Source organism: Capsicum annuum, chromosome 1 (genome assembly GCF_002878395.1).
Source record: "Capsicum annuum cultivar UCD-10X-F1 chromosome 1, UCD10Xv1.1, whole genome shotgun sequence".
NCBI classification, from domain to species: Eukaryota; Viridiplantae; Streptophyta; class Magnoliopsida; order Solanales; family Solanaceae; genus Capsicum; species Capsicum annuum.
In genome coordinates, this window is record NC_061111.1 from 230,866,496 (window position 1) to 230,878,443 (window position 11,948).

The 11,948-nt window shown below is 34.6% G+C and overlaps 1 protein-coding gene and 1 pseudogene across 1 annotated transcript; one reads left to right on the forward strand and one right to left on the reverse strand.

Annotated features, from left to right (window-relative positions):
* Window positions 1-1,465: 1,465 nt before the first annotated feature.
* LOC124898884 lies at window positions 1,466-1,930 on the reverse strand. Its single transcript, XM_047412984.1, has one exon. The coding sequence runs from the start codon at window positions 1,928-1,930 to the stop codon at window positions 1,466-1,468; it is 465 nt and encodes a 154-aa protein (XP_047268940.1).
* Window positions 1,931-3,660: 1,730 nt separating this feature from the next.
* On the forward strand, window positions 3,661-10,215 carry LOC107874560 (annotated as a pseudogene).
* The last annotated feature ends 1,733 nt before the right edge of the window (window positions 10,216-11,948 follow it).

Genomic DNA, 11,948 nt, shown 5'->3' on the forward strand with positions numbered 1-11,948 from the left:
ATAGATCAAATTAGTTTTCCATTGGCGTATATGAATTAATTTGACGTATAATTATTGTCCCGTTCATCTTCTACCTTGATCTCATGAAAAAAATCTAAAAAGGAAGAAAATGTAAAATTACAGTGGCGAAAAATGCAGGAAACAAGAATTAAACTAGAAACAAGAATTAACCAAGAATTAAATTCACATCTCACAACCCTTTGATTCATCTTCTAACATCAGAAATTAATTTTCCAAAAATTATAGTGGAGACAAATGAAGGAAACAAAATTAATTTTTCATTAATTCACAACTATTTGATTCGTGTTGTAACAGAGGAAATTGCACAAAAATTCAAAAGAGTCTAAAATTGCAGAAACATAAAGGGAGACAGATATAGGAAAAGCAAAAATATTTCATTCATTCATTCTTGATTGCAAAGGTAGACCCATATTTACAACTAAACCCAAACAAAAACTGCAAAATAAAGAAGCTTTCATCTAACATAAACCTAACCATGAAAGCTTCCCATTGCAATGACATTTAAACAAAAAAAATAAATATAAATACTTAAAACTAAGGGGATGGTGGGGGGTGATCATCTCCTCCGGCTCCATGTTGAGCCGCTCCACAATCGCCTATAAAAAATGGGCAATCCATCGGAGTTAGCGGTGGACATGCTCCCGGTCCTGCCCCAGTCCATAGAAAAGGCGGTTGAAGTCGTTACAGAGGAGGAAAAGGTCATAGTTACGATTGATCCTCCTTCTGGATCTCAAAGAAATGGCTGGCATCTTTTCAATTAAATTTGATTTTGAGTTGATGAAGATAAATTTTGGGTGGAGTAGATGGGTGTTTATATAGACCAAAATAGAACCCTTTGGTCTTCCCGCCCTTTGGTTTGTAAAAATGTGAATGGAGGAAATCAAAGAGAGGTAGCATATACCCAATCGCTGCAACGTCTGATTGGACGTGCCGTAACTTTTTTAAGGTATAATAAATGCTCAACTGTTCACATCTATCCCTTTGAACATTTAGGATTTTTAATAGACTGTATATGAGATGGATTATATGCCATGTTTTAAATAAAGAATAAAAGAAATAAACCTGACACATAATATATGCAATACTTTTAAAAGGCCGATAATAGACGTTAAGTCGATAAATCTGGCATTAATCAGGTAACTGAAGGGTTTTCATGATACATATATTGCCATGACTTAGAAAAACACAAATTTATACAAGACTAACTACAATTTATTGTTGTTACAAGTGGTTATTGTGTGCCCGGGTCTCTTGCACAGTGAAAACTTGTTCCTCCTCTTTGACTTGAAAGTCTCTCCCAAGCCCTTAAAGCATTTTTTTTCTTCCTTCCGAGCTTGGTGACCATGAATAGTGGAATAATGTTCACGTCTAGCAATTCTTGTGGCACGCGTCATTCAGACTCCAAAGAGACAACATTAATTGATTCCGAATACGCAAGGAGGTACTATTCCACTTTATACAGGGGCGAAGAGTAATCATAGACTCTCAAACCACAATCATCACTGTGCTTCGATCGCAAAGTGGCCATCGCGTGATAGTAAGATATTTTGACTAGGTCAAACTTCCTACACGAACAAGACGTTTCCAGTAGGTCGACTTTAGCCGTAGAGCCACTTCCAAATACAGTGTATTGGCTTTTATCTCCACTTATGTTCTCTATATAGAAAGAGTCACCCTCGCTCATATTATCTCTTAAGATTTTTTTGGCGGCAGGAACAAATTTGTTATCCTTACATTTGAGGACGTAGGCACTCCTCTCCCTAAATATTTCATCAAACCTCTTGGCAATCAAATTGAATATGGATGCCACAGGGTATTCCCTTTCGGCAATCAACATAGCGTTCACCGACTCAGCAATATTTGTGGTCATCATGTCAAACTTGTTGCCATGAAATATGTCCTGCTCCATTTATCAAAACCAAGCTCATGCTCGAGGAAAAAGGCTGCCTTGAAACAGTAGTTCTTGAATTCCACAACATGGTCGCTAAACTCCTCGGGAGAATATGCCTTTGCCGCATTGTAGAATAGATAGAGGTTTTCTCCGCAGTGGTAATTTACCCAGAGATTTTCACAATAGGCTTTAGCTTCTCAAAGAAGAACGTCCAAGATGCATCATTCTCCTTGTCAATATTGCAAAAGGCAATGGGATAAATATGGTTCTTTGTATCCTGTACAACCGCTCTTAGCAGTACCCCCTCATACTTGCCATATAAATGAGTATCATCGACCGCAATAACCTTCCTCATATGTGCGAATCCCCTAATGCAAGGGACCAATGATAAAAAGTAGTACATAAATCTAATCGACCTTATTTACCATAATGGAATAGGTAGTGCCAACATTAAGAGCATCGATCATGTATGAAAAAGCGGGCAGGCAGCGATACTCGTGATCTGCGCGCTGTCCCTCGAACCATTTCTTTGGAAATCACCCCCTCCCCTGCCAATATTTCTCATAACTTGGTCTACTTTTCAAGTTCTTGAACACAATCCTCCGAATCTCGCTAGTGTCTGGACCCTTTCCTTCATGATACATGTTCACACACCGCGATGCAATGACTTAAGATGAGATTTTCCTATGGCAGTGGGTGGCGTATTCGACGCCGCAATTGTGATCGCCGACGATTTATTGATGACAAATCTATCCATGCATTCATACATGTTCTCCTGCAACATCCACCCGTAACTAGGACAAATATATTTCACCTTGAGAAATTTGCTGCAGCTCTTTAACGTAGCATAATCAAAAGAATTTCTCACAGCTGCTATGTCCAGCAATAATTTCAGCTCCTTTTTCTAAATGTTTGATTTACCTAAATATTAGTTTCATTGGAGAAGGTGTGGTTGGTTTGTGCTCCCAATTCACACTCTTCTCCCCCTTCTTCAGAGAAAATTAAATCTTCCAATTCCATTAAATCATCTTCAGAATCCATTGGATGAGCATCCAAACTCTCATCTTTAAATAAATCATGTTCATCGATTGTTGGCTGTGGTAGCGGGATTATCGGAGACCCCAAAATGACATTTATCCTCAATAATGGCCTAGAGCCATTGGCAGCGACATCCAATATGTATAACAACACATACCAATCATTATTTATGAACGTGGGATGTATTTTACCCCGCCCATTCATTAAATAGCTAATCATAATGTTCTTTGGATCGCATTCTAATTCTCCGCTCTTAATTATGCTTCGAACCATGTCGTCGTACTATCCATTGCAACGCAGCGGGGTGGGAGTTGTCTCTTTTGTAGATGATTTTCACCTCCAACAGTTGGGACCCTCCTCCCACGCACCCATATAATTACCACCCATGACAACTACCTCAGCTACTGCCATAATAGACCTCACAAGTCGATAATAGATCAAGGTTTAGGTCTATAGATGGTCGATGATTGGTCGATCCCTGGTATCAATATGTTCGTACAAAGACGTGAATCAACTATTTTTTGATATAATCATTGCCCTCCAAGCTCTGAGATGGAAAAATGCATGTGTAGGACTTCTAAACAACTAAACTATATCCAATAACGAGGCATTGAGCTGATTTGGAAAGATTTTTGAGCTAGTAGAAATGGTGAAAAAAATTTGCATTTTTTTCAAAAAGGATGAAACAACAATGGAGGCAATGATGAAGAATGGAGATTTTCAGTTGTGATGAACATTTTTCGTCGGAAAAGTCGCCGGAATCGAAAATTATTGGTGAAAAGGGGAGCTCCTATAGGTGGCTTCTTGGATAATTTTCCAAATTAAAATAGAAAATATGGAAAAATTGTGGGAATATAAAAAAAGGTGGAAAATATTAAATATTAAATGAATGAGGTGGGGGACTAAAGTGTAAAGTTTAAAACTTGTGTGGTTAGTTTTGATGAAAGAATGAATGATGTCATAAATGTGTCTAAACACCTAATTTTTCAAGATTTATGTCTTAATGCTAAAATAAGTTTTGAAAGTGTTTAAATGTCAAACTATCCCCTATTTTGGATAGTGAAAAAAGAATTGAAATAAATTGTAATGACGAAGGAATAATATTCGTTGAGGCAGAAATGGATGATACTTGTATTGATGATTTTGGGGACTTTGTCCTAAACTTGAGATGCAAAAACTCATTCCAAGTATTGATACCAGTGATGATAACTTCTCTTCCTTTCCACGTGTAATCTTTCAAGTACTTTAATATTCTTCTTTATTTTTATCTCTATTTCATTTTACTAGACATACGCAGCTCATTTTCCTGACGAACGTATCAGTCGATATATTCCATCAGCACATTTCTAGACAAAAGTTTAATTTGTTCTAAAATGTGTGGTTCTATGTACATGCTTCTTATGTTACAATTGTGGAATATTTTGTTATTTTCTTTAGGCCAAACACATCGACAGACTCCTCAACTTGGCACCATCTTTCACTTTGGCACCAAACACATCGATAGACCCTTAACTTGGCATCATCTTTCACTTTGGCACCTCAAGTGGACGTTGTTCACTTTAAGAACCTAAAATAAGGTCTATCTGTGTCATTATGACACTTTTTGCTGACTTGGAAACTTGTCTGATTTTCACCTCACTAGGCGCGTGAAGAACCTAAAAATCACATTTTTGAATTTTTTATTCTTTTTATTTCCTTCTTCTTCTTCTTCTTCACCTTTCTTCCTTCTTTCTTTCTTTCTTCTCTCTTTCTTCTCCATTTAAGATTCTACCATTAAGAAATTATCCTCCATTGTTAAATTGTTCAATAAAAAAAATAAGACCATCATCATTCTCTTAAAACATGTGACATATTCTTTTGCGTAAAATCAAAATCAAAAATGAATTTTAAATTCTTAAAAAGAATCATCAAAAAAGAAGTCCTATGAAACTCCATTTTTCCTTTAAGATTTTATCCCAATATGTTACTATATTAATGCAGTTGAAAATTTTACCTATTAATTAAAACTAGACAAAAACAAACTAAAAGAAAAGAAAAGAAGTTCATAATGAGAAGAAATCGAATCTGATTTCAAGAAATTTCTGACAAACACTTTATTTTTTTGACAACAATCATATGAATTAATAATCCATTTCATTTGCAAAAAAAAAAAAAAAATCCATAGTTTTAGTTTCTTAATTTGCAGATTTTATCCATTCATTTTTTTTAATTACGAATTTTCAGTTAGTAGTTGTTAGTGTGATGTTTTGTGTCGTTTCTAACTTCTTTTTTTGAATTCTCTTATGACGTTTATTTGAATTCAAAAAAAAGATAAAAAATGAAGTGAAAGATGGTTATTAGTAAGGGAGTAATGATTATGGCGGGGGAATTCTGGGAGGTGGAGAGGATGAGTTAAGAAGATAATCTTTTTTATTTTAATTTTTTGATAAAAGTTAATCTTTTCATTACCTTTTTATAATTTATTTTTTAATTACTTTTTTTAGACCCAAATGCCACCTGTTATTTTTAAGTGGTCATTATGCCACATCACCAACGAATGTAATACACAATTTGTTCAAAAAGTGTTCAAAAATATAAATTTTAAGTTGTTTAAGTGTTCAAAATGTACAAAACTTAAATGAGGTGTCAAAGTGAAAGATGATGTCAAGTTAAGAGGTCTATCGATGGGTTTGACCTTTTCTTTATTTAATGTCATTCTAGTGGGTGGCGTTTGAATCTCAATGTATCCCCCTCTCCCTCCCCTCAAAAGAGTATTTGGAAGAGTGCCCACTTTGAAAACTTAATTTGAAGAATAGACATCAAATTTCTTTTTCATTTATTTTTTAGGATTAGGAATTGGAAAAAGTAAAAAGTGGGGTAGGGTTGTGGGGTCATGGGCTCTTTAACATTTTTAAAAGTTGGAGATAAAATATAATTTTATAAAAAATACAATATGTTCCTTTTCAATAATTATTACTTTTTCAAATATTTAATAAATTCAACAACTTTTCTCTCTCCTCAAATACTCTTCTTCTCTCGGTTTTCTCCATATTTTTCGAAGGAAAAAAAGTTTTGCTCGATTTTTGCTCCCCAAGTCGAAATTTTTCAGTTTCTATTGCTCAAGTAAGTTTAATATTCTTCCCCAATTAGTTTTAGATCCATTTTAATATATTTTTTTTGTTTTGTTTTGTGTTGAGTTCTTCGATCTTGACGAAAATTGCACTGTTCTTCATTTAATTAGTCGAAATCAGAGTGTTTTTAGTTAATATTGTCGATTCTGCATGTTTAATCGTATTTTGCTTCGGATAATGACTAAAAAAATTTTAAATTTTTGTATTTCTATTGTGCATTGATTTTATATTTTTTATACTAAATTGGACCGATTTTAATGGTGTTTTTGTTGTTGTGAATTGCACTGTCAAATCTGGAGAAGTTGAAACTTTATTTGCATGTTTGATCTGAGGCGTTTTTCCATTTTTATTATTAGACCAATAGTCGATAGATCCACCACTGCAGAGTTATTTTTGCTGCATTTCCCCATTTTTTTAATAGATCAACGGTTGATAAATCGATCATTACAGATTCGTTCCACTATATATATAATTATTTTTGCTACATTTTCTCATTTATTTTAATATATCAGTGATCGATAAATTGACCACTAAAAATTAGGTGGAGACGGAGAGGTGGATGATAACCTATCTTTGCCAAGGTAAACTAATTTTTTTGTTCTTCCAATTTAATATACTTGTATAATTTTGATAATTCTTTCAAAATAATGCAGCGCACGTCGATAGTCCCCCTTGTAGCTGACATCAAGTAGACCTCAAAAAATGTGCAGTCGTAGTGACTGGAGATCTTGTAGCAGATGATGAAAAAGTTTACCCAAAGCACAAGTATGTTGTGGGAATTCATTTGTTCAACCACAACTCACCACCTCAAATCTTTGATCACCACTTTCGATTTATGTGGACTCTTATACGATCACATGACTTGCTTAAACTCCTTTAATTGCATAAATTTCAATCATTTATTTTTTATTAATTAATTATTCCCTTTTCAAATTATGTGCTAGTCATGATCTATAAATAAGTATCATCGTCTAGTTATTTAATTGTGGAAGTAATTCACAGTTTATGCTAAACTATATCAAATCGAGTAAATAATAAAAATAGTCTAGCATAAACGATTGACTACTTCCATAATAAACAAATTAAACCCGGTACCTATTTATAGAGCATAACTAGCACATATTTTGAAAAGGATTATTTAATTAATAAAAAAATAATTGAATTTTATGCAATTAAATGAGCTTAAATAAGTCATGTGATCGTATGAGAGTCCGCGTAAATTGAAGAAGGTGATCAAAGATGTGTAAGGATGGATAGTGGTTGTACAATCAGCATCCTTAGGGAAATGTTTATCCAAAACACAAATATGTTGTGAGGAATTCATTTGTTCATCCACTACCCATCCTCACACATCTTTGCTCACCTTCTTCAATTTACGTGGACTCTGATATAATCACATGACTTGTTTAAGCTCCTTTAATTGCATAAAATTTAATTATTTATTTTTTTAATTAATTAATTATTTTCTTTTTTCACAATATGCTACTAAGGGCAATAAACCAATACAGTATATTATTAACAAGCCTTTCAGTCTATGATTTACAACAGACACAATCGATGATCCTCAATTCAATTTTATTTAATTAATTAATTAATTAATAATTTACAATGTTCTAATGTTTGTTTACCATTTCACTAACCCGCATAGTGGAATCCATCGATTACGTAGATGTTCACTCATAGAACAGAATCATTATCCATTAGTATATACGAATTCGTGTGTGTGTGTGTGTGTATATATATATATATATATATATATATATATATATGATAGACCATAAATTTTGACATCTGACAACTGTTTTATTCATCTTCTAACAGAAATTGCAAAATTTCAAACAACAACAAAATTGTAAAATTCAATATAGACAATATGTAGCAAACACAAAATACTTTATTTCATTAGTTCATTGCAACATCTTTTAACACAATATGTACACCAAAATATGAGCAAAAGGGGCAAAAGAAAGAAGTTTTCATCTTACAAAATTCCTAACCATGAAAGATTATTTGCAATGAACTTAGAACTACAACAGAAATTAAATCCTAAACTAAGAGGATGGTGGCAGTGGGGGGTGATCAACTCGTCAGGCTCCATGTTCAGCCTCTCCACGATCGGCCGTAATAAACGTGCGATACGTCGGAGTTCATGGTGGAGGTGCTCCCTATCCTAATCCAAATCATAGAAAAGATGAGTGTGGTGGCGGGATTGTCGGAGTCGTCGGGACGGCATTTATCCTCAATAATGGCCTAGAGCTATCGGCAGCGATATCCAATATGTATAAGGACACATGCCGATTATATTTATGAATGTGGGATGTATTTTCTCCCGTCCATTCATTAGATATCTAATCACAATATTTTTTTGTTCGCAATCTAATTTTCCACTCTCAATTACGCTTTGAACCATGAATTTTCCACTCTCAATTACGCTTTGAACCATGTCGTCGTACGAACCATTGCGACGCAGTGGGATGGGAACTATCTCCTTGCTAGATAATTTCCAATTCCAATTTCTGGGACCCTTCTTCCACACACTCATATAATCACCACCCGCGATAAATATTTCAGCTACTGCAATTATAAACCACACTAATCGATAATAGACTAAGGTAACGGTCAATAACTGGTCGATGACTGGTATGAAAACCTTTGTACAAAAATGAGAATAAACGGATTTTGGATATAATCAATGCCCTCCTATCTTTGGGATGGATAAATGTATTTACAGGGCTTCTAAACTACTGAAACATATCTAATGACGAGGTATTGAGTTGATTTGGAAAGCTTTTCAAGCTAGTAAAAATGGTGAAAAAAATATTTTTTGTAATTTTTTCCAAAAAATATGGAACAACAATGGAAGCAATGACCAAGAATGGATATTTTCAGTTGTGATGAGCAAGATTTTATAGAAAAAGTGGTCAGAAAACTTGCCGAAATCGAAAAATATTGGTGAAAAATGGGAGCTCTTTTTTGTGGCTTCTTGGATAATTTTTTAATTAAAATAAGAAAATATGAAAAATGATGCAAACATAAAAATGGTAAAAAATATTAAATATTAATTGGATGAAGTGGAGGACTAAAATGTAAAGTTTAAAACTTGTGTGCTAGAATTGTGTGTTAAAAGTGATGATGTCATCCTAGTGTCTAAATACTTAATTTTTGAAGACTTGTGTCTAAATGCTTAAATAGATTTTCAAAGTGTCTATTTTCCAAAATCCCCCTTCTAACTTTCTAGTCATTATGTTGTCCCCTTGGAACCATTCTTAAGAGGAATTAATTTGGTTATTCATGTGAATTTTTTATTAGGTTACTCTTTTCAAGTGTAGTGGAGTCTCCTTAGGTTGTGGAGTTCGCCACATAGTATCTTATAGTCTTTCATCCATTTATTTCATCAACACGTGGTCGACAGTTACCCGGGGCCTCTCTATTGGAGTCCTCCGTTCATCGACCGATCCCTCCTCCGTGCACGGAACCCACCGATGCCCACCTTTAAACATGTCGAGTATCATCCATCCCCTTGCCTAAACAACATACAGTATCAAGTTAATGCTACAATAGCCATGTTTAAGGTCACAAGTGACTAACTAACCCAGATCAGAACCACTTTCGAGCACAAGGGCAGTACTTATAAAGTTCTTGCGGACCATATCTGGAGTTGCGTGTGTAAAGCACGTGGCCTAGATGACAACCAACTAACAAAGTTGCAAGTTGTCACAGGGGGTAGGAGAAGACTTTCTCCTCCTTTGCCACTAGGGTATTTAGGAAACGTGGTCTTCATGACCACACCAATCGCCATATTTGGCGAACTTCAATCAGAGTCATTGACCAAAACCGCCCAAAGAATTCACGATGCGGCGGAAAGAAAGGACGATGAATATTTAAGATAAGCAATTGATTACATTGAATTATCTGATCTAAGTTTTTGGCCTGCTCCTTCCATTCCTAATATTATGATTAATGGATGGAATAAACTGCCTATTTTTTAAGCAGATTTTGGATGGGGAAGAGTAGCTCATATGGGACCTGCTTATACTATGCATGAAGGGATAGTGTATATATTGGAAAGTTCAACTGATGACAAGTAGTTGAGTTTGGCTGTGTTTAGGTGCTGATTTTATGCCACTTTTTGAGAAGTATTTGTATGATATCTGAAAATTTGGCTCATAATATGATACACACAACCAAACTCGAGTTCTTGTCACTTGGACTTGCCAATTTATACATTATCCATTCATAGAAAGTCATATGAACAGGCTACTTACTCCAACTATTAATTTTGAGTTAAGGATAAGGAGTAGGCCACTAGGTTAATTTAGATGATTCGACTATAATCAATTGCGATTTTAAATATTTATCATTCATTCTTGCCACCACTTTGGCATGCAGCTTTCACAATGGCTCTCAGTGAAGATCACCAGATTTGGCAACTTTTTCTAAATAACCTCGTGGCAAGGGAGGGAAGAGTCCTATCCTACCCTCTATATTGCCCGAGTACAGTGGGGATGAAATTTTGAAGTAATGTAGAAGATGGTACTTATTATAAGGTCCAGAAGATGTGTACTATATCAAGGAGAGTCTTGGAGTAACTAGTAAAGTTGTTGTCATGTGACCAGAAGATCACGGGTTTGTAACACCCCAAAAATGGGTCTTGAGGCATCACACGATGCTCAAGACTATGAGTTGTCTCAAACCAACCCTGTAAGTCTTCTACTAAGTCTGCACCCATTTTCAAGGTAACTTAAGCAAGTAAATTATTAAAAACACTGAATTATATCAAAACTGAACTAAGATCATCTGAATGTACTGTATGAATAACTAATACTGAAGGTTAGAATAATAGCTAGTAGTCCGACAAGACTCTATTACTAAGAACTAGAGATCCATTGGGACAGCCCCCAACTGACTCGAACTAAACTGAAATGGCTAATCAACTACTATCAAAGCAGGAAATCTGGATAAATGGGTCCTTGAAACATGAGGACTCACCAACTATCGGGATGTAGATGAAGATTCCCAAAATCACTCATGTTGCTTAGAGTGAGCACCTGAACCTACATTATCAAACAATATAGCACATAGACGTATATGCGGATTAGTACTTTGAGGATGTACTGAGCATGTGGGGGTGAATGCATAAGTAAAATAATATCTCAATGTTACCAAACTGATAATATATGCATGCTAAATGTAATGACTCACATAGGCTTGAATAGCTGAAAACAGAAAATCATCAATCAAAAATACAAAACATACTGTGTAAATCTGATGAGCTATCACATGTAATTTTAAAAGCTGAACTATTATTCTGTTATTCTTTTCTGTTAGGCTGTAGGGAAATTCTTTCAAAAACTGTTCTATAAAGTTTTCAAGTTGTAGGGAAAATCTCTCAAATGTTGTTTTATTATTTTTACTATTAGGGAGGTTCTTCTAATCGACATACACTATGTGAGCTATCATAGTATCCAACGTCTAGTTTCTCTAAGGGGAAAACCTCACGTTGGGGAGAGGTGAAATACTTTTGTCAAGGAGTATAACCTAAGCTAAGTTATCACATTTGTAACTATCATCCATACAGAAATGAAAATACTGAATTTATACCTATGTTGGCTCGTAGTTCTAGAAAATTAGAATGCGCTAAACCCACACTTCCCTCTCGGTGCTAAATACTACTCCCTTTAATCTGTATATTCATTCTGTAGGAAATCCACTTTTAAAACTATTACAAGGGTTTATAGTGAAAACCTCTTGTGAATCTGTTTACTGTAAACTGTAGCTAAAACTATAAAGTGGATTCCATATCTAAACTGAGATCGAAGATCAAATCTTGATCAAAATCTGAAAATAACTAATCATAGAGCTCTCAAAGCACTGTCATTCTTGAAATA